A 24,758-nucleotide genomic window follows, 5' to 3' on the forward strand; every position below is an offset into this window, starting at 1 on the left:
GAGGTAGAGGAGGGCTCGAACAAACTGAATGTGGCTAGGGAATGAGGAGGGAGAAGCCGAGGAGGGAAAGGGGTCTATAGAGGGGAGGGGAAGCGGAGGATAAAAAGAAAAGAAAGAAGGAGAGAGAAAAAAGAAGAAAAACCAAGATAGTTATGTAAGGTCTAGGTGTTCCGGAGGTAAAGAAGGGTTCAAAGACCCCTCTTATGGGGTAGTACGTTGTCCGGTATAGGTCAACGGGAAAGATAGGTTGTGAATTTTATCCAGGGTGCCCATGTTAAAGAGTGTCTCTGGGAAGTACCTCTGATGCTATGAGTTATGTCTTCCATATGGTGAACCTCTGCGACCCTTTGTAACCAATTTTTTATGGACGGGGTTGTGGGTTGACCCCACAGAGCGGGGAATGAGTGAATGTTTATAGGTACCAATTGATTCCTTAGTAGCATGAAATAGGATGGTCCACGGATCATTTGGGAGGTTGACATCTGAAATCTGTAATATAAGATTGAGAACATTGGTCCAGAAGGGACGAATGAATGGGCAGCACCACTAAATGTGAGCGTGAGTGGCTTTGTTCCCACAGCTCCTCCAGTACAATGGGGAGCTGTCAGGGAACGTTTGGTGCAATTTAGCTGGGGTATAGTGCCATCTGGTAAGTAATTTGTAGTTGACTTCTGCCATTTTTGAGGCGGGTGAGGAGACATGGGTGAGTTTTAGGACTTTATCTTTCAGAGTGTTTGTAAGGGGGGGTCTAAATCTATTTCCCATTTAGCCAGGAAGTGCGGGTATGAAGAATTAGGGAAGTCAATAAGAGCTTTGTAAAATAGCGAGATAGCGTGTAGGGGGGGTCTTTTGGGTAAAATATTTCTTCTATGCTATTTAGATCCTGTAGGCCTCTTAACGGGTGAGGGAAGGATCGAAGGAAGCGTTGTAATTGGTGAAATCTCCACTTGTCTAGAAATGTGATTGGTTTAGTGCAAAGTATCTCAGATAGAGATTTAATTACATTAGCATGGAGGACATGATGTAACAATAGAGGTTCTTCTGAGGTCCAGGATTTAAATCCTGGGTCCAATAGGCCTGGTAAAAAATAGTTGTGATTGAGGAGGGGCATCAGAGGGGAGTCATATCTCCAGGAAAGTTTCCTATGTAGGGCGTCCCAGATGTCTAGTGAGGACGTGGTGAGTTCAGAAGCAGTGTGGGTAATGTTCCTGTAAGCTCGAGGTATCCAGGGGACAGCAGAGAGATCTACACCACTCAGAGAGTTTTCTAGTTGCACCCATAGTTTCGAGTTAATAGCATATTTCCAGTCTGTAAGTCTAGATAGTATAACAGCATGATAATATGTCTTAAAATTTGGGAGTGCTAGTCCCCCAGAGCACTTAGAACGAAAAAGAACGTCCCTGGATACTCTGGGGTGGCTGTTTCTCCAAACAAAGCGGGAGACCATCGCTTGCAGAATAGTAAAGAACCCCACAGGTACACCCAGTGGGATCATCTGAAAAATAAATAGTATGCGAGGGAGTATGTTCATTTTAATGATGTTTATTTTCCCCAGCCAGGAGTGTGATAGGCTAGCCCATTTTCTTAGGTCCTCTTTGATACCATTTAACTGTAGGATAAAGTGGGGAGCATGTCTAGACGGGCAACAGAGAGGACGTGTGGAAGCCGAGCTCCTCTCAAAACACTAGAATCCACAGCCATCCTAGCTCATTTATACTCTCTCAAACTTCAATTCACTGACAAGAGAGACTGGCTTCCCTCTACTGCTGACGCTGTGGGATATTGGCTGAATTTGCTGCAGTTTTTAGACTCTGGCCTGCAGCCAGACCTAAGCCTTGTGCACCTGCCACCATCTTGGGGCCTGTTGATTCCCCGGAGCCCGCCGCTCTCCTCTCCCACGGATCAGAGGACACGAGGGACCTTTGTCCTGGCTCCTATGTCAGGTCGCCATCGGCTATTACACATGGCCCGTGTGGTGGGGTAATATTACCTCAGGATCCCCTCTTCTGCCTCCGGCTCCCCTTGACCAGACGCCATCTTGCGGCCTGCCGCTCCGGCCTTTACATCTCAAGGACACAGTGAGTAACGCGGCATCCGCCTATTCTTTCCTCTGCCAGCTCCCTTAATATTGTCTCTGCACTATCGAACCACCAGGTCCCCGAATTCTGCATTTTATAGAGACGTTCCGGGCCGGTAAGGAGCGGCGCTCTCCCAGCCGCCTACTGTTTTTAGGAAAGTCCGCAGCTTCGGCCTGCTTCTGGAGGATGGCGGCCATCTTGGTGCTCCTAATACTTCCCATATTAGCCTGGAAGCTGGCAGCCATCTTGGTGCTCCAAATACTCTCAAGATCATTTTAAGCTATTACATTCTCTGCTAAGCTCCTGTTCCTATAGACTTTACTCAAGATAAATCCCCTGGCTCCTCACTGTTGCTGCTTAAGTGAATTTATTTCTATCTGCATACTACCTGCATGAGTATATTTCTGCATGATAACCTTATCTTGATGTATGCACGGCATTGAACAGATGTGAGTAGGGGGTGCCCCTTGCAGCTATCGGCCGTATAGTTCCAGTTATGTCAGCCAAAACGCCTAAACTCTGGTCTGCCTCAGGTAAACGTTCAAGCAAGAGATCACTGTCCATTCCAGTTTACACAGGTTCCATTCATCAATACTTAGCCAACACACGTGGCGACCAGGCCCGAACCTTGAGAACAAACGCCTCTCCATCATCTCACGCTGCCTCTGTGAGGGAGAGCTCTCCGGCCTCCTCATATTGCTCGGACCTTATGGACGACCCTGGATCTCCCGCTGGTTTCGAAATGACTACACTAATGAGAGGTCTCAAAAAAGAACTCACAGGTATGTTTCACAGTTTGGAGAAATCCATTAAAAAAGAAATAACCGCTGTTAGATCTGATATGTCACATATCCTGGTCAGAGTAGAGGAAACAGAGCAATGGCAGGACACACAAGCCATAGCCATTAAAGAATTACAGGACACTGTTACCCAGCTGGCATTTGCCCATCGGGCCTCTCTGTATAAGCTCGAAGACCTCAAAAACCGTAACCGTAGAAATAATATACGTGTTTGAGGTCTGCCGGAAGCCACTGGAGATAATGACCTTGAACCATCTATAAGAAGCATTTTTAATATCATCCTGGGCAACCCTGTCACTGCACCATTACGCTTTGACTATGTGCGTCGTGCACTGAGACCCCGTAATGCTAACTCAGACCAGCCCAGGGATGTTATCTGTCGTTTGCATTACTTTGAGGACAAAAATGCTGTTATGATGAAAATGCGGGGCCTGCCTAACATAGACTTTGATGGGGCAGTCATCACCATATATCCGGACCTCTCCAAGGATACTTTGGACCGCCGTAGAGCCCTAAGGTTGCTCCTTGATCAACTACGCTCAGATAGGATCACATACAGATGGGGCTTCCCAGCCTGTCTGATTGCCACAAAATATGGCCGTTCCCATACACTAAGATTTCCTGAGGAACTCTCAACCTTTTTACAAGATCTTCACCTTCCGTCCATGGAGCTCCCAGGCTGGCAGGATCCAATCCCCAAATTTTTGAATCCAACGGATACACTTTGGAGAAAAACCCCCTCAAAGAAAAGATGTACTTCTCTCCCACGCTCTACACAAAAGCATGGTTGAATTGTGTATTTTTCATCTACATTAATCTCATTAATGTAGACAATCATTCTCCTACAGGGGTTTTTTTTTTTTTCTACAGAGTCCGGTTTTGGCCGCAGTTTTTTCTACTTTTGTTTGACTATACATGGCCAGAGCTGACTCACCATTGATCTGACCAAGGTTCTATATTTTCTTTTTCTTTTGTTATTTGGTTCACGCTCCAGTTTGGTCCACACTTATGTTACCTGGTAGAACACATATTGGTTGAAATTATCCTGGTCCTACATAAATGTTCTTTATATTTCTAACTGGAACTAACTGTTTACTTATAGTTATAAGTTATTTGATTTTTTTTTACAGGCCGTGTGCTGTCGGGGCGCACTTCCCTCACTACCCTTTCCCTACAGTGTAACCCCGTCCCCCTCTCCTTCTGGGGTTGGCGAGTGCGAGCGGCCTTAAGCTGTCCTATTCAATCCCTGTTCAGGGATTGGGATGGCCTCTCGCTCTCTCTTTCCCCAATGGGACCACTGCAGATTTCTGCGTGTTAATCATTTGTTTCCCACAAGTTTTTTGATTCATGTATGTAACTTCCATATATGCTCATCCTCTTCCTCTTTTCTCTCTTTCTCTCTCCAAATAATCTCTCCCCCTCCCCGCTGGCATGCATGTCAGGATAAGCTGAAGGATCACATTTTATTTTAACAATGGCTACGTTAAAGGTTATATCATAAAATGTCAGGGGTCTTAATGTCACTGCTAAGCGACACCAAATAGTTTGTGAACTAAAACAGGCTGCATGCTCCATTGCCTTTCTTTAGGAAATGCATCTAACCCACACAACACCTGTTAAATTGACTTCACCCCACTTTCCACAGTGGTACTATAGCTTATCGGACACCAATAAAGCTAAGGGTGTAGCCATTGGATTTTGCAGAAATGTATCCTTTAGGTTATCTGATATGTTAGCAGATGACCATGGTCGTTTTCTTTTCCTTAGGGGCTTCCTAGGCAACACTCAATGTACTTTGGCAAATGTATATTGTCCAAATCAAAATCAGCCTACTTTTTTCTCACAAATCTTAACTAAACCGTCACACTTCGCCAAGGGTCTTACCCTTTTAGCGGGAGACATAAACATGGCACTAGACTCAATATTGGATACGTCCCAAGGCTGCTCCAACATCTCTTTCAAACGACTGAAATTTATCAAAAAAAGGCTTCTGGACCTTCAATTAATGGATGTTTGGCGCCTCCTCCATCCCAAGGAGAAGGACTTTTCACATTTTTCCACAACATACCAGTCCTATTCTAGAATAGATAACATGTTCCTAGACCATTTTCATCTCTTCCTCCTACAATCTACCCACATAGGCACCGCATCTGTTTCAGACCATGCCTGTGTCAATGACGTTGACCATGTCTTCCTTACTACGGCGCAATAACAACTGGAAACTTAATGACTCCCTTCTTACTAATGAAGCTGAGGTTTCCTTGTTGGCTTCTCATTTATCACAATACTTTAAGGAAAACAAGCCCTCTGATACCTCTCCCTCCATTGTTTGGGAAGCTTATAAGGCAACTATTAGGGGCTGTTTTATTGAGCTTGGAGCTAGGAAAAAAAGGTCAACAAAAGAATCAGGTTCTACAACAAACAGCGGACCTCGACAAACAGCATAAACTCTCTCTGTATATTGAGCACCTCCAATCCCTCACACTTAAACGAGAGGAATTAAAACCCCTTCTTAATTTAGACACTAAGAGAAAATTCCAACGCATATCGCAGAAATTTTATGTGTGGGGGAACAAACCCAGTAAATTACTAGCTAGATCATTAAAAAATAAACAGTCGCAGTCATTTATTTCCAAAATCAAACTTTCTACAGGAGAGCTTGTCCATGCAACTCCAGATATTGCTAAAGCTTTTAGAGAGTATTATGCGGACCTTTATAATGTTAAAAACAACTTATCCTCTTTACCTCAAAAAGAGAGAAGAAACCGTATGCTCTCCTACTTGAAAGACGCCAACCTACCAAAATTGCCATTATCTGTCTTCAAAGAAATAGAGGAAGATTTCTCGGTTGAAGAATTCCAGGCCACACTGAAGTCCTCCCCATCTGGTAAAGCCCCTGGACTGGATGGGTTTACTATTTTATATTATAAAATATCTAAAATATCTAAATTATAAAATCTAAAATAGAGTTTTAGAGAAGCAAATAGAGAAGCAAAAGACAATTCCCTTCCAGCAATTTCCCTAATCCAATATGTTCAAAGATGTGCCCAGCCCACCCTGCTCCTGTCCACTGATGCTGAAAAGGCTTTTAATAGGGTGGACTGGGACTATCTTAAGTTGACCTTATGACACTTTGGATTGGGACCTAAGATGTTTCATTGTATCTCATCCCTTTACTCTAACACCACAGCACAAATTAGAATTAATGGAACATTGAGTGACCCTTGCGTCTTACATAATGTACCAGGCAGGACTGTCCCCTGTCCCCTCTCCTCTTTGCTATTACCTTAGAACCCTTCCTAGCTACAATTAGGAATAATATGAATACCAAAGGCATACAAATAGGCAAAAGATCCCATAAATATGCAGCTTATGTTGATGACTGTATGTACTATTTTTTATTCAGCAACCACGCATTTCACTTCCCAACGTAATGTCTGCATTTTCTACCTTTCACTCAATTTCTAACTTCAAAATAAACTTATCCAAATCCGAAATTTTAAACATTAATATCCCCAAGTCCGAGGTACTTTCCCTTAAACCCCTTTTTCCCTTTAAGTGGGAACCGACATGTATGAAATACCTAGGTATTTATCTTACTCCTAATCTCCAGTCCCTTTTTCGATATATTTATATCCCCTTGCTAAATAGGATTAGAGATGACTTACGAAAGTGGTCCAACTTATCACACACATGGTTGGGGAGAGTAAATATAATTAAAATGAATATATTACCCCGCATCCTATTTATTTTTCAAATGCTCCCACTAGGGGTTCCTGTGGGGTTCTTCACTATTTTACAAACCTTGATTTCCCGATTTATCTGGAAGAACAGTCATCCCAGAATATCTAGAGGGCTATTGTTTCGCTCCAAATGCTCAGGTGGTCTAGCACTTCCTAATTTTAAGGCATACTTTCAGGCAGTTATTCTGTCCAGACTGGATGATTGGAAATATGCTTTCAAATCAAAATGATGGGTTCAACTTGAATATTTTTTAAGTGGAACAGATCTCTCAATAGCACCCTGGATACCCTGTTCTTGTAGGAACTTTGCTCGAACTACCTCAGCTCTTACTATATCCTCTTTAGATATATTTATTTATTTATTTATTTATTTATTTATTTATTTATTTATTTATTTCAGGTACTTATATAGCGCCATCAATTTATGCAGCGCTTTGCATATACATTGTACATTCACATCAGTCCCTACCCTCAAGGAGCTTACAATCTAAGGTCCCTAACTCACATTCATACATACTAGGGACAATTTAGACAGGATCCAATTAACCTACCAGCATGTCTTTGGAGTGTGGGAGGAAACCAGAGTACCCGGAGGAAACCCACACAGGCACAGGGAGAACATGCAAACTCCAGATATATGGGATGCCCTGCATAAAAAATTCTTATGGAATTATGATTCTCCTCTATTGCCTCTCCTCAACCATAAATATTTTCTAATGGGTTTACTGGACCCCGGCTTTAAATCATCGGGATCGAAAGAGCCTCTCCTGTTACATCATGTTCTTCGAGACAACGCACTTAAACCATTACAATTGATCCTTGCTCCTAAACCTGTCACATTTTTAGATAAATGGAGGTACCACCAACTACAACACTTCTTAAATTCCCTCCCCAATCCACTTAGAGATATACACGATTTAAACGGTATAGAAGAAATATTTCAGCCAAAAGACCCCCCCCTACATGGTATTTCTCTATTTTTTAAAGCTCTTATTGCTCTTCAAAATCCCGACTTTCCACCTTTCTTGACTAAATGGGAAATAGACCTAAACTCCTCCCTCACTGACAACCAAAAAGATAAGATCCTACAATTAGCCCATACCTCCTCCCTGGCCTCAAAAATGTCAGAGGTCAACTACAAATTGCTTACCACGTGGCATTACACCCCAGCTAGATTACACCAAATGTTCCCCGCCAGTTCCCCGTTGTGTTGGAGGAACTGTGAGAACAAAGCTACTCATGCACATATATGGTGGTTTTGTCCACTCATTCGACCTTTTTGGGATGCCATTCGCGATCTGATCTTACGGATCTCGGATGTCGATATACCCAATTACCCATGGACTATCTTTTTTCATGCTACAAAAACTCCCATAAGTTTATACAGACGTTCACTCATTCCTCATCTTCTGAACACTGCCAAAGCTTTAATTCCTTCTTTATGGGGCCAACCAACAACCCCTTCTATAAAAGTATGGCTACATAGGGTTGATGAAGTACACCTTATGGAGAGTATTACCCACAGTATTAGCGGTACCTCCTAGAAACATTCTTTAACTTGGGCTTCCTGGATAAAGTTTCAGTCCACCTCCTTCTATAAAGACCTTATAATGCAAACCCCTTAGGTATTTCAATTAAGCTTGGCCTTTTAAATTTCAATAACTCAACCTTTTTCAATGTATTGACATGCATGCCAGCAATCCCCAACCCCTCCCCTCCCTCCCACCATCTTTTCTCCTATCTTCTTTACTTTTCTTTTTCTCATCTACTTCCTTTCCCATCATTCACTTTCCCCAATCCCTTCTTCGCTGTTCTCTCTTCTTCTCTACTATCTTTAAACTAAAGCAAAGCTTTCTCTTAATTATGTTTTGTTTCAAATGCTCACATAGAAAGAATCCTCAGTTTATTTATTTATCACACTTGCAATGTGTATATTTCCAGAGACATATATTGGACTTTTTGGTTTATACATAACCGTTGTATTCTGTGAGCACTGAAATTTATTTTGACCTTTCTCCAAGTATCTATTTCGTGATATATATACATCTTTGCTTTACTTTTTCTTTAATAAAAATGTATTAAACAAACAGTGGGATAAAGTTATACTTGAAAAGGGAATGCAGTTTAGGTGTGAGGAATATACCCAAGTATTTCATGTGAGTCTGTTCCCATCTGAAGGGAAAGAAGGGTTTTAGATAGGCCGCCTCTGGTCTGGGAAGGTTAATGTTCAAGATTTCAAGATCGGACGAAAAAAAAGTATGTCACTGGAATAGGCGGCATATTTGTGATTTCTGTCACCTACTTGAATGCCGTGTATATTAATGTTATGTCTAACCATGGCTAGGAAGGGTTCCAAAGTAATAGCAAAGAGGAGGGGGGATAAGGGACATCCCTGCCTAGTGCCATTGTGTAGGGTAAAGGGGTCGCTCAGTGAGCCGTTTTTGCGAATCTGCGCAGAGGGAGTGGAGTAAAGAGAAGAAATGTAATGATACATCTTTGGGCCTAATCCAAAGTGACGTAGAGTCATCTTAAGGTAGTCCCAGTCCATCCTATCAAATGCTTTTTCAGCATCAGTGGAAAGGAGCAGGGTGGGCTGGGAACACCCTTGAACATACTGAATTAAGGAAATTGTATGTAAGGAGTTATCTTTAGCCTCTCTATGTGGTATGAAACCTGTTTGATCTGCCGAGATCCAACTAGGCAATAGGGGGAGTATGCGGTTAGCCATCACTTTGGCAAATAGTTTAACTTCAGTGTTGATCAATGAAATTGGTCTGTAACTGCTGCAAAGGGTGTGTCTTTGCCAGGTTTAGGTATAACAGTAATGTGGGCTGAAAGGGATTCTGGGCGTAGGCCTAAGGATTGGGAAATTGAGTTAGCATAGGCTGTAAGGCGAAGGAGTAAAATGTCTTGGAATGTTTTATAGTATAGTGATCCCGTCAGGTCCGGGAGCCTTACCTGAAGGGGAGGATTCCAAAGCGGTCTGGAATTCTTCAACTGAGAAATCCACGTCCATTTCCTCAAGGGCTGACCTAGATAATTTAGGGAGATTTGCCGCCTTCAGATAAGAAAGCATAAGATTACGCCTCTCTGTTGGCGAAAGGGGGGATAGGCCATTTGTGACATTATAAAGATCTGCATAAAATCCCCTAAAAGCTTTGGCAATGTGTGGGGTTGCATGGACAAGCTCCCCTGTTGGGAGTTTACTTTTAGGAACAAATTACTTCGTTTGTTTAGCCCTAAGGGATCTAGCAAGTAGTTTGCTTGGTTTATTGCCCATTCGTAAAAATTCTGTGATATGTGTTGAAATTTCCGTTTAGTGTCTAAGTCTAGAAGATTTTTCAGTTCTTCACGCTTAAGTGTGAGGGCATTGAGGTGTGTGCTATGGAGGGAGAGTTTATGTTGTTTATCAAGGTCTGTTATTTACTGCAAGACCTGTGCAATTTGGTGACCATGCTCCCTTTTTTCCTCGCACCGAGCTCAATTAATCGGCCTCTCATAGTGGCCTTATGAGCCTCCCACACAAGCGATGGAGAAGCTACAGAGGGGATGTTCTCTTTAAAGTAATGCGTCAAGTGAGAGGCTAATGTGGATACTTCAGTCTGGTTAGAGAGAAGAGAATCATTAAGTTTCCAGCTATTGATGCTCTGAGTCAAGGTGGGCATGGTCATGCGCATTGTCACAGGTGCATGGTCAGATATAGTTGCGGTTCCTATATGAGTAGATTTGAGGAGAGGAAGATGAAAGTGGTCTAAAAAAATATGATCTATTCTAGAATAAGACCGGTGTGTCACGGAGAATTGTGAGAAGTCTTTATCCTTAGTGTGGAGCAGGCGCCAGACATCTATTAATTGATAATCTAGGAGCCTTTTTTAACAAAAGCTAAGCGTTTAAATGATATGTTCGAGCGGCCCTGGGATGTATACATTGTTGGGTGGAGAGGCATGTTTATGTCACCTGCAAGGACAATAATACCTTTGGCAAATTGTGATAATTTAGTGAGGGTTTGTGAAAAAAAAGTTGGTTGATTATGATTTGGACAATAGATGTTTGCAAATGTGCACTGGGTGTTGCCTATGAAGCCCTTAGGAAAAAGAAAATGACCATAGTCATCTGCAAGCATATCAGATAAGCGAAAAGACACTCTACTGCTGAACCCAATGGCAACTCCCTTTGCCTTGTTAGTGTCTGAGAGGCTGTAGTACCATTGTGGAAAGTGGGGTGAGGTCAATCTGACCGGTGTGGTGTGGGTTAAATGTGTTTCCTGAAGGAAGGCAATAGAGCAGGCTGCTATCCTTAGCTCACGTACAACTTGGTGCCATTTAGCGGCGACATTAAGACCCCGGACGTTATAAGATGTAATTGTCAGAGTAGGCATTGGTACAGCGGAGTGGGAATCCTCTGCCTATGTTTCCACACATGCCAATGGGGAGGGGGGAAAGAGGGGGAGGGATGGGCAAAGATAGTTTGGAGAGGTATAAGAAGAGGGATTAAGCACATACAAGAAACCATGTATATGTATTAACACAATTGTGGGAAATACAAGTGAGACACGCAGAAATCTGCAGTGGTCCCTGTGGGGAGAGAGCGAGCGGGCGGCCATCCAGTACTCCAGTAAGAGTTTGGATTAGAAACCCTGTGGGCAACCCGATCTCACTAACCCCAAAAGGGAGGGGGGGAGGGGGATGTACTGAGGAAGAGGCGTGAAGGAGCAATGCGCCCCGCCAGCCTTCGGCCTGTTAATAAAATACATTATAGTTATATGAAATGAGCTCCAGCGAAAAACTAAAAAGGGAGAAAGGGAGATTATAAGAACCAAGGCAATAACAATATCAATAGTAACTTGAACTTTACAAAACCCGTAAGAAAGTGTGCAGCTGAACCAATCAGGCCCAGTGAAACTGAACTTGAAAAATGAGATACCCAAAAGAAAAAAGGAAAGAATGTCAGGTCAGAATCCTCAAAGCTGATGAGGCTGATAAAGAGTTCCAAGAGTCCGACCAGGGCATATAGAACATTGAAAAAGTGGGTATCAGCATGCAGAGAACGGGGATGAGTAGAAAAACACATATCTCAGCCATGCTTTTGTGCGGATCCTGGGATTGATGTGAGCTGTTTCTTTGACGGAGTTTTCTGCCAAGGGGGGTCCATGGGGTTCGAGAATTTTGGGATGGGGTCCTGCCATCCCAGGAGCTCTACAGGTGGAAGATGGAGATCTTGTAGAAAGGTAGGAAGTTCCTCATGAAAGCGAAGAGTGTGGGAACGGCCATTTTTGGTGGCAATCAGGCAGGCCAGAAAACCCCATCTGTACATAATCCCGTCTGTACGCAGATGTTCAAGGAGTGGTTTTAGAGCTCTGCGGCGATCGAGGGTTTCTTTGGACAGATCAGGGAATATAGTAATGACTGCTCCGTCAAAGTCAATGTTAGGAGTATTCCGCATTTTTGTCATGATGGCGTTTTTGTCTTCGAAATAGTGCAAGCGACATATGACGTCCCTGGGCTGGTCTGAGTTCGCGTTGCGAGGGCGCAGACCACGGTGTACACGATCAAATCACAGTGGGACGGTGACTGGATTTCCCAGTATTGTGTTGAAAATACCTCGGATCGATGGCTCTAGATCATTGTCTCTGGTTTCTTCTGGTAACCCTCTGATACGTAAGTTATTTCTACAGTTACGGTTCTCAAGATCCTCGAGTTTGTAGAGAAAGGCACGGTGAGCAAAAGCAAGCTGGGTAACAGTCTCCTGCAATTCTTTTATAGCTGATGCTTGGGAGTCCTGACGATGTTCCGTTTCTTCAACTCTGACCAGGAGGTGAGACATGTCAGTTCTCACCACTGTAATTTCTTTCTTAATGGATTTCTCCAGGCTGTGAAACATTCCAGCAAGTTCTGTTTTAATTTTGTATAAACCTTGCGCCACTAAATTAAATTATATGTGAATACGCAAATATAAAGCTGCTATCCCCCAAACTAGATGAATGTTCTAGTACAGTGAGAAAAAAAATATATAATGAGGGGTGCTGGGTTAGTGAGCAAAGTTGCATAAATAGTATTAATATTTTAAATAAACAACTGAGTGATATACAAGAATCCTAAGTAGTATATAGATTCCAAAAACCGTGATTTACAATCATGCAGTTCCTGCAAAGAAATGTAAGATTAGAGTGTCCTGTGAAAAACCTTATAAAAATTATGTTTTTTTCTATACAAAAGTCATACAAGTACATAAAAAAAGTCCATGTGCAAAAAAATTGTGATATAAATTCCGATGCAGGTCAATATATATATATAAATTCTCTACATTAAAAAATTAAGTTCCTTAAATCAAATAGATGTGAGATGTCTTGCTGTGTTGATAGATAGAACACCTTCACCAGCTGTAAACACCCAATGTGCTCAGTATATGGATATCCACTTACCAGATGCTGTTGACCTTTTTAATTAAAAAAGAGATCAATACGAGCCTTTAGCAAGATATGGCTTGCCGCCATGGTATGGATAAGCCTTATAGGTATCTTTTCCTCTCCCCCAGTATCACGTCAGAAAATATAAAAAGGGACAAAAAGAACTGGAATAGTGTAACCCCGTTTATTATAAAAATGTTAAAAACAAAAAGCCAATTTGCTGCTTACATGAGAAGTGCCCTTGCCCGGCACTGAGGCTGTGATGCTCGTAATGGGTCTTGTCGTTCCGCTCTGCGCGTGGCGGTTGGCGTGCACTTCACCATCTGCCGCCAACAACCACAGTGACGGGAATGTGATTCAGGGAATGCGTAACCAGGCACACCTCGACATACATTTCGATTTCCGTCTTCAGGAGGAGTGCCTGGTTACTGAACACGCATATTAAAATAGTCAAATAATTGACCAACAGGAAAATAGATGGAATGGTTGCTGGGCAGTTTTAGGTAATCAGGAAATATAGCCAATAAGGAAAATTTTAAGTTGTAGCTGGGTAGTTTAATGACCTCGGTGTCAGTGTTAGGCATGATTGGACAACAATTGGTATGTACAATCTCAGAGATGGAAAACTACAGACATTAATTATACAAAAAATATAAGCATAAATGTAAAAATATAAATATAAAGAAACTACTGAACTGGCCATACATATTAAGATGGCTGATTTATATAATGTTAGACCTAAAACTATACGTTATTGGACCGAGTAAAAATACCGTATAAGTTTTAAAATTGAAAATGAAGGATAAAGATCACAGTAAAATTAAAATAAGATAAAATGAAATGAAATAAAATAAAAAAAATTAATATGAATAGAAAATAAAAAATAAAAAATAAAAAAATTAAAAATAAAAAATAAAATAAAAAATAAAAAATAGAAATAAAAATAAAAAAATAAAAAATGAGAAAAATAAAAAATAAATAATAAAAAATAAAGGATAGAAAAATAGTAATAGCTCCTTGGTAAGTATGAATTTGGGATAATCAGTATAACAACTGAAATGCCCCACTAGAAGGTTCTTAGATGGGATGTTGGTGAATACTGATAGAAAATATCAATAAAAACTTATTTAGTGATAGGAATATAAAGTCTCCTCTAGGTAATAATCACCCTCTCTTTAGTTATTGGTCAAAAAACAATTGAGATCTATTTCAATATTGAGTCCCAATGGCTGCATCGAACAAAGGCGGTACAGCCATTGGGTTCTCATTCTGAGAAATGGCCTTCTTAAGGTCTGTGCCTCTCCAATTTGAGGTGACCCTATCTATGCCATAAAAAGTTAGAAGACTAGGTTCCCTATTATGAAAAAGTTGGAAATGTCTGGAGACACTATGGTTTATAAAACCCTTGGTGATATTGGTTACATGTTCATTAATGCGTACTCTGAGTTCTCGTGTAGTCCTCCCCACATATTGTAGGGAGCATGGGCATTCCAACACGTAGGTTACATGTTTGGACTGACAAGTTATCAAGGGTTTGATGTTAAACTGCTCCTGTGTAACATTAGATTGAAATTTTGTAACTTTTTTGTCTGTCTTTTAGTGGTACGGCAGGCTTTGCATTAAGTACAATAATAAGAAGGTTGGAGGCCTTCCCGGAGGGTCTGGTACATTAGGCGCTATTAGGTTGCTTAAGCTTGGGGCACTCCTATATATGAATTTAGGGGCAATTGGTAGTATGTTTTGCAAATGTTTATCTTTTAAAAGTATTGGCCAATATTTCTTAAATATTTTTTCTATGTCCCTGTATTGTCTGTGAAAATTGGAGATGAATGCTAAGCCTCCTTCACCAGAAGGTGACTTCTTTTTATTAGTCAATAGTTCATCTCTATTCATTTGAAGCACCTGATTTTTTGTAGTAATGAGTGATTTTCGGGGGTAGCCTTTTTCTTGAAATCGATGTATGAGCATGTCTGCTTGTTTATGATAATCTCTAAGATTGTCACAATTGCGCCGGACCCGCATTAGTTGACTTTTGGGCACCCCTCCCAACCACTGTGGGTGATGTCAGCTGTGGGTTGGTACAAACCCATTTCTGTCTGTCACTTTAAAATGGGTCTTGGTGCCAATTCTGTCTTTATCTTTAGTTATGGTGAGATCCAAAAAATGAATAGTGTCCAAACTGGTTTCCGCTGTAAATTTGAGGCCATAGCTATTAATATTCATGTTTGCTAGAAAGGTTTCCAATTCTGCATAAGGGCCTCCCCATAATAAAATAATATCATCAATGTTTATTTTTATTTTTATTTTATTTTTCTCATTTTTTATTTTTTATTTTTATTTTTTATTTTTTATTTTATTTTTTATTTTTGTATTTTTTATTTTCTATTTATATTATTTTTTTAATTTTATTTCATTTTATTTTAATTTTACTGTGATCTTTATCCTTCATTTTCAATTTTAAAACTTATACTCGGTCCAATAACGTATAGTTTTAGGTCTAACATTATATAAATCAGCCATCTTAATATGTATGGCCAATTCAGTAGATGAGTGATTCTTTATATTTATATTTTTATATTTATACTTATATTTTTTGTATAATTAATGTCTGTAGTTTTTCGTCTCTGAGATTGTACATACCAATTGTTGTCCAATCATGCCTAATACTGAGGCCGTTAAACTACCCAGCTAAAATTTTCCTTATTGGCTATATTTCCTGATTACCTAAAACTGCCCAGCAACTATTCCATCTATTTTCCTATTGGTCAATTATTTAACTATTTTAATATGCGTGTTCAGTAACCAGGCACGCCTCCTGAAGACGGATATCGAAACGTACGTCGAGGCGTGCCTGGTTACGCATTCCCTGAATCACATTCCGGTCACTGTGGTTGTCGGTGGAGGACGGTGAAGCGCACGCCAACCGCCACGCGCAGAGCGGAGCGCCAAGACCCATTACGAGCATCACAGCCTCAGTGCCGGGTGAGGGCACTTCTCATGTAAGCAGCCAATTGGCTTTTTGTTTTTAACATTTTTATAATAAACGGGGTTACACTATTCCAGTTCTTTTTGTCCCTTTTTATATTTTCTGACGTGATACTGGGGGAGAGGAAAAGATACCTATAAGGCTTATCCATACCATGGCGGCAAGCCATATCTTGCTAAAGGCTCGTATTGACCTCTTTTTTAATTAAAAAGGTCAACAGCATCTGGTAAGCGGATATCCATATACTGAGCACATTGGGTGTTTATTACAGCTGGTGAAGGTGTTCTATCTATCAACAGAGCAAGACATCTCACATCTATTTGATTTAAGGAACTTAATTTTTTAACGTGGAGAATTTATATATATTGACCTGCATCGGAATTTATATCACAATTTTTTTGCACATGGACTTTTTTTATGACTTTTGTATAGAAAAAAACATAATTTTTATAAGGTTTTTAACAGGACACTCTAATCTTACATTTCTTTGCAGGAACTGCATGATTGTAAATCACATTTTTTGGAATCTATATACTACTTAGGATTCTTGTATATCACTCAGTTGTTTATTTAAAATATTAATACTATTTATGCAAGTTCTTTTTTAAGACCACTCATCAGCGTCGTCATTTCAGAGCCAGCGGGGGATCCAGGATCACCCATGAGATCTGAGCAGTAGGAAGAGGCAGGGGAGCTTTCCCTCACAGAAGCAGCATGGGAGGAGGGAGAGACACTCGGTCTTGAGGTTCTGGCCTGACCACTGCGTTCGCAAGCTAAATATTGCTGGATGGAGCCGGAGGCAACTGTGTGAGATTTTAACCCTTTTCCGGATCTTTTACCTAGCGTGGAGAGGGTTTTAGGTGTCTTGGTGGGCATAGCTGGAGCTGTAAGGCCGGTAGCTGGACAGAGCTCCCCTCACTCACATCTGATTACATATATATAGCAGCCGTATTAGGAGAAGCAAATGTGGTAGTGAGTTGCAAAGGAGACCCCGTAAGTTACTGTGGGAGATGATTAATAGTCTCCCTGTGCTCTAAATCCGGAGGGGAGGGGGCTGTGCGGATGGGAGATTAAGGTGGAATAGAGTGGAAGTGAGTGTATCTGGAGTAGCAAGATGGCCGCCTACTTCCAGGACTAGGCCGAAGCGGCGGACTTTCCTGATGGGGACAGCCCGCCGGGTAAGCTCCGCTCCTCACAGGACATAAATTGTGCTTTCGGGCTCAGGCCTCGGGACCCCGGTAATGCTGCAGAGTGAGGCCTCTACTCGGGGCATCAATGAGGGGGGAGAGCTGTTACTCACAGTGTCCGGGAGGTGGAGGGGTCGGGCCGGCAGGCCGCAAGATGGCGTCAGGCCGCGGGGATCCGGAGAAGAAGGACGGGATCTGCAGGCAACCCTCCTCCCTCACTCTCCTGTCTCTCGGTCTCTGACAACGCGGCTGCCAGTGAATCAGGGCAGAGGGTCCGCTTGTTCCTCGGATCCCTGGAACCAGAGGTGGAGGATTCCGAACAGCCAACAGGCCCCAAGGTGGTGCCAGGCATCTTCGGAGTGTGTTGGGCCGCAGGCCCCGATAGAGATTAGGCAGCCAAAACTAACAAAGACCCCTCCGGGATTGTAGCGGGGGGGGTCTAGGAGGCAGATCAGGTGTGCTGGAGTCTCGCAAAGGAGGATTAGGACATGGATGGCAGTGGATTTAATGTGCCTATGTGGAGCTCAGCATTCCCACATCCTCCCTGATACACGTCCGGACACGCCCCCCCCCCATTGTAAGCTCTAATGAGCAGGGCCCTCTGATGCCTCCTGTATTGAATTGTATTGTAACTGTACTGTCCACCCCCAAGTTGTAAAGCGCTGCACAAACTGTTGGCGCTATATAAATCCTCTATAATAATAATAATAGGTGAGGGCAATGTCCATTTGTTTGTAGGGCTTAAACCCTAGCCATCTGTATCTTGTTGAGGATAATTCTCTTTACTTCCTTGCCTATAGACTCCACAAAAAGTGAAAGAAAATCTTTCTTATGTGAGATCTCCTCTTAGATAATGGTCATGAAAACACGTGTCCCGATTACAAGATTTCTTCCATTAGTCCTGTTCTGATAGCAACTCAAAATGCAATCCCAGGGAAATTTGTAATCAGGACAGTAAGAGAGAATAAATATTCTTAATGTGGACAAAGACAGCAACAAAACCTGACAATGGAGGTAAATGGTCTGGGGAATGAGGAATGAATGTTTAATCCTTGTCTCCAATACAGCAGGCTCCCAGCAACTCACAGTAACTTTTGGCCATCACTTCTCCTTGTTGGTGTGATCCTGTCTTCTTTACACTTAAAAATGCACAGGTGTTATTCTATGAAGCGGCAGCCCTGCAAACTGTCAAATTTCTTCAGTCCTGCAGAGCTTCAAAAACTCCAAAAATGGTGGCGGGCCAGCCAGCAGTGGCATGAGTGCCCAGTGGAGGGGTGGCTACAGAAGCAGCTGTGAGAAGACCAGGATCATCAACATTGGTAACATGTGTAAAACGTTTGGTGAGTAAAAAAGCTAATACATTAAATACAAGACAGACTGCGCAGCCACAATTAACCCTATTTTTGGGGAATTCACTACTTACTTATCCTGCCTCTTATACTCCAGCTACTCACACATTTAAAGGACATGCTTTTATTTTTTAAATTTCCTCTGCAGGATGATTCGGCTAATATTATAACCCATGTACAAGGTTTAATTGCCCATTTAGGGGAACATATAACTCATAGAGGCCCACATCGAGTTAGTAGACTCTCATACTGATCATGATGACCAGTGGATGACATTAAGTGGATTAAAGATATGATTTAGAGAGATCCCACAGAAATATTATTAACACACGTCGAGTGTCATAGTCGATTACACAGGCACAGTTGGTTTACTATCTGACTCAAAACCTTAAGACTATGTTGACTCTACAATCCCTTTGTAGCTTGCTTATTTATTGACTGGGCGGGCACATAAAAGTTCCAAGGCCAAACACCTTTTAAAAAGTGTGCCTAGACACATTTTGCCAAGGGTGCATTTTTACCATAATAAAGAAAGTCTCATGCCAACAGCAAGGAAAGTGGGCACACTTTCAGATTCCTACACCTCAGTGACATTGTTTGCCGACATCTCTGCTGCAACTCCACAGATGAGAAAAAGTTTTCTACTGTAATGAAAATCCTACAGGACCATCGAATTCCCTCTAGGTGAGTATTTTCTATTTAACTGCTTGTCACTTATAAATCATCTTACTCTGTTGTATCCCCTGAAAAATACATAGCTATGCTGTGTTCCTGGGGAATGGCATCTCAAATGAAACGCTTTTCTACACTGAGAGCTGTGCCAGTGCACGTTACCAATGATTGGTCCTGATATATCAGCGTGAATCATTTTGTTATTTCTACCTTTTCTTTTTTATTGATCTCTCTCTCCCCAAGTGTCAATAGAAATTGGACTGACCTGTGAGTCATGCAAATGTGTACCTTGACTGGCTCTTCCTCTGTCTGTTTACCTTGCAAGATTACATGCTCTGTGATTATTATTACCTTCTTGCACTAATATTTTTCATGTTTCATCCTGGCATCTGTGCCTATGGTTAAATATTTATGCCTTATTAGGGTGTCGTCCTTAAATGTCATAGGACTTAATAGTCCCTATAAGCCCCTCTTAAAACAAAAAGAGGCACTGATACAGAGATGTGACATAGACATGGGACCCCAACACTTACAGACCTTAAATTTCTTCATATTATTACTGATTATGTTCAACATCCTTATCGCAGTTCTCATAGCATTTAAAGATTCCCTCCCACTTCAATTGCACTATGCGGTAGTAGACCCCCAAGACCGTTTCATTTTGGTAGTAGCAGATAAAGCATACATTAGTATGCTTGTATGTACCTCATACCAATCATAAAAACCTTTTTTTAGGAAAGTATTGGGCATTGCCAACCAACATTTTAGAGGATATTTGTTAGTTTGTGGTAACCTTAACAATGTTGTTGCTACAACCTTAAACTTGAATAATACTGGCAAATGACTATACAGAATATTTAAAAAAAATAAGATCTGCTTGAGGCTTAGCAGTGTCAGCATATTTATTTCTAACCTGCATGGATTCTACTCAGGATCTGTTTCATTTTTAGTATATAAATAAATAAGTATTGTGCTTTTTTTCTCCATCGGTACAATCACGTGTTCTGTACATGCTCCAGTGCCCTTGGAGATTAGGGATACCAATATCACTAGATCACCTGGTCTTCCAAGGTTGAATGCCTATATGCTGAATGATTTCCTATTTACATCATATATTGTATATAGGAAGAACTCAGTAAATGTTTTCAATAAAACGCTACAGATTACTTTTATAGCTTTGTTTTGTGGAATAGACATAAAGCATACATGCGGGGTATTTTGTTGAAGTTGGTCTCCTACCAAAAAAGGGATGCCTCCAGGCAGTTATGGATATCACTCAGGAAATAAGGTCTTTGAAACAGCTGAATAAGGCTGGGCATACAAGCAGGATAGGAATTTGCCTGATTCCCCCATCAACACAGACAGTGCGATAATCACAAGAGAATTCAGCAAGCTGGTTACATCCAAGTTGACCGATCGATCAACTTGGTACATTCAGCCTGACCATTAACAGTTCAAATCATGACTTGAACCGTGTATGGCCGGCCTAAAGCCGGCCATACCAGATCAGATTTTCTGCAGACAAAACCTCGGACTTTTGTCCGAAGGGTGTTGGCCAGGAACTTGTCTTGCATACAAACGGCAAGGAATTGTTGGCAAACAAACATGAACGTAGTGACGTACTACGTGGTTTTTCAGCTCTTCAGTGCCACCCTTCTGCTAATTTCGTGTTAGTAGAAGTTTGGTGAGTGTTCATTCGCGCTTTTCATTTCACGTTTTTTCAGTTTGCGCTTTTTAGTTTGTCTCTGAACGCTTAATCGTCAACCAGCCATGTTGCAGAATCAGAGGAGATAATGTGTTATTTATTATTGGCCGTGGGGTTATTGCTTTGACCCAAGTCCAGTCCAGGACCAGGAGGAGGAGAATTTCTTGGTTGCTTTATTAATCGTGACCAATTATGTCATATGCCTTTGCTGTGGGAGCTCCAGGAGAATAATCCAGATGATTTTCGGAATTATCTCTGGACTACTCACCTAGTGCTCTCTGTATGATACTTGAAAAGTCCTGCCCACTTTGAGGGACGTAACGCGTACGGCATTGTGTACGTGCTCCGATCATGACGTCACCCGCGCTCCACTCGTCCATCCTGAATGGGACATCCACCTCATCCATGTTTTTATCCTATGCACTGGGGCACAGTGCATTGTAATGTGAGTTTTTCCTCTTACTTTATTAAATATTTTCAAGTATCATACAGAGAGCACTAGATTCTTTCCTACCTCTTTTACATGTGAAAACTGCCTATATGCTGGTTACTGAAAGTTGCTGCTGCTGACGCTTCACCGGGTACTCATCTTCCCATGGTATTATCCCATACTATCCCTGTGAGGGAACCGTTGTTTTTGACCTGACTGATTAATTAGGGGTCCATCTTTTAAGGTGAGCGGCTAGTATCACCGAAGGTGGAGGTCCACGTGTTTTCACCACAGTCACCTGGTTATCTTCTCATGTCACCTGAGTCACTGGAGGAATCACTGGAATTTGCCTGCTATTTGGACTTTAGTTTATTAATTTATTTTATGCGCTGTACTGCTTTTTCTCTATAATTTACAAGACCGACCGCTTCTGGCTCATCCTTGCTTCCAGGCATGCGTGTTTGTACTTTGGACATTTGTCCGACAGACTTGTCCGACAAATCCGACAACAGACATTTGTCCGCGGAAAATTTTAAAGCCTGCCATCCAACATTTGTCTATGGAAAATCCGACAACAATTGTCATATGGAGCGTACAAACGGTCCGATTTTCTGCCAACAGCCTGTCACACAATTCCCGTTGGAAAATCTGATCGTGTGTTTACGAGGCTTTAGTCTTATTTGGCACGTACGGCCCTGTACTCAACACCCAGTGATAAAGGTTTTAACTTCAGATTACTGCTCAAACAGAACAAGATAGGCATGCTTCTCTCTCCTCGCTAGTTTTGCAATAGTGATAGAGCAATTTGTTTAGTATATTAGAAATCACCCTAATTTACAATACATGGAGTTACAGAGGGGGAGGAGGTTCACACCAAAGGACTACAGTATATGCAAATTATGTTATTTTGGCAATTACTAGACTGCAAAGATTCCTCCAGGGGATTCAGGAGGCCTCAGAAATCATGAAAATATTATATTAGAAAGTTATTGACACTAATACACCTTTCCTACTTAACCAGATAATTCCAGACCCCAGAAATAAGCTACACAAATTCCCTTTGTCAGGTTAATGGATCTGTGTCATATTTGGGCATTCAAATACCCAATCCTGGATAGCTTACATTAGGGCTGCCATTCTGCATCAAAGGAAACACAGATGGAACAAAAAAGATACAAAAAAATAGATGAATACAAAGTAACCTTTCTTCTGTATCTGAACCGCCTTTCTCAACTCCACCAACTCGTTATCTTCTATACAGGCCTTACTTGAGGCTTGGCAATCTTTTCATATTTTATACTGAATGCTATTGTGGCTGCTAGAAGGTGTACCACTAGATTGTGCAAGCAACCAGAACAACCATTCCTTCAAATAATATTTGATTTTCGTAATAAAAATACATACTCTGAGTTGATGTTAGCAAGAAAAAAATCAGTCCCTACATAATTTTACTCTATATGGGTAATACAGCTTTATCACCTTAAATGTATACTATACTCTAAAATTTATTTGGTTGTCTGATTGCTTAAAATTCATTTTACACTTATTTTGAAAGTGCCCGAAAGAATGTTTTATCTCAGGCTTTATATATTGTTTCACTTTTCTTGTAATAGTATCCCTATATGCTTTTATTTAATATGTCAATGTTTCCCACATCAGATCGTCATTGGCACTATTTCTTTAATATCTCATATTTGTTATGTTTGCTCTGTTTTTTTTATTATACTGTGTATCCTAAGATACTGGTTTATATTTGTTACAGACCAATGAATTTTCATACATAACTCCCTAGTATTGAAGCATAATGCATCATATTTGACATTTCTGGATCCTTATTGCTATGCTTATCTTGCAATAGCTTGATATATAATGTTAATAATATGATGTTGCTGCAATATGGGAAAACCAATAAAACTTTAAAGGGTAACTTCACTACCGTGGAAATAAAAATAGCAAAAAATAAATAAAATATACAATATACAATTGCGACTCAAGTCATATTGTAATTGAATGTTATACAAATGACCTTTCTTTTTCAATCTGCAGCTCCGTAATTTTCTGCAAAATGCAATATGGCTGCCTGGAGGTATTCTGTACACAGAATGTGTACAGAACGCCCCCCATAAACATAATTTCCTGCTTGTGTGATTGGCTCATTGATTTTCCCAGAAGTCTATACTAAGATACAAGTTAGATTTCAGGCATCCCCTGCAACAAAAAGGTCATTTTTGGTGAGATACTCCCAGTAGGAAATCACATCTAAAGGGATGCAATTTTTCTCATTAGAGCTCTGCAGGTGCAGCAGCTGGTTGATAATTATGAAACCACTCCCATACAGATTCACTTACCACAAGGACACAGACAAACACACTGGGATTTCTTCAGAATAACAAAAGGTAGGAATCTGCAACAAAGTTTGTTAAAATCCTTGCAATGTACATAGATCACCTAGCAGGGAATGTTTTTTTCCCTCAACAAAAGTGGAGTTACTCTTTAAGTTCAATAAAACCTGACAATTGTTCTAACCACTCTATCCAAATCTAAAAAGAAAGGTTTGCCTTTAATTTAATTATGTTTATAACGCTTATGATTTGTAAAGTTTATCAACATAAACTAGAAATAGTTACTTTCCCGTGGCTCATTTCAGGTTCCAAAAAGCGAATGCATTCAGAATAGTTGGAAAAAGAGCGGTTAGAATTTTGTGCAAAATCCCAGGTTCCATTGGCATTACATCTTCTAAAGACCATTCCTGCAGAAAAAAAAATATGTTCACAATGGAAATTAAGTATGCAACGTTTCCAATAATCTGACAAATGTTTAAACATTGTAGAATCCATAACTTAATGCGTGGATTGCAAATCATATTTTCAACACCTGTAAAGCAACCCTTCCTCTAACCACTGCTCTAAATCTCTGTACATGTGGCTGCATTCCATAATTATTTTGCCTATTTCAATCATGCACCTATTGAGCATGCCAAACAGAACTTACAAAACCTGGGTCCTGGAAGCTCTTTACCTCCAGTGTTCATGTGACCACAACCTTTATCAATCTAGCACTTTGTCCATGGAGAGAAAAATAAAAGATTGTGGCTAATCTCCACCACCCACCCCTTCCGAAAGCATACCTTTCTGTTGAGCTGCTTGGAGCAGAGAAAATGTCAGTACTTTCAGGTATAGAGGGGCATGTTACTCACTCAGTGTGGTCAATTACCAAGTACCAGTGCTGTCATATGGGGATAGGGCATAGGGGTGATAAAGTAAGCCTGTTTTGCCCTGCATGAGTAAAGCACATGTTCTAGTTATCAAAATCGTATCACTACACAAATGAATGAAACCTTTGTGTTTAACTTGATACTTTCCCACTCTTTTTAGCATATGCTACCCTAGTTTTGCCCAACCA

At 41.0% G+C, this 24,758-nt stretch overlaps 1 protein-coding gene across 1 annotated transcript in view; it reads right to left on the bottom strand.

Moving 5' to 3' along the window:
- Window positions 1–24,758, bottom strand: part of PTH2R (parathyroid hormone 2 receptor) — a 1,009,699-nt gene that overhangs the window by 654,666 nt on the left and 330,275 nt on the right. Inside the window, exon 4 of the mRNA XM_073633425.1 lies at window positions 23,984–24,105. Coding sequence (XP_073489526.1) covers window positions 23,984–24,105 — 122 coding nt within the window. The remainder of the gene's footprint in view (window positions 1–23,983; window positions 24,106–24,758) is intronic.

Source organism: Aquarana catesbeiana, linkage group LG06, assembly GCF_042186555.1.
Source record: "Aquarana catesbeiana isolate 2022-GZ linkage group LG06, ASM4218655v1, whole genome shotgun sequence".
Taxonomy (NCBI): Eukaryota; Metazoa; Chordata; class Amphibia; order Anura; family Ranidae; genus Aquarana; species Aquarana catesbeiana.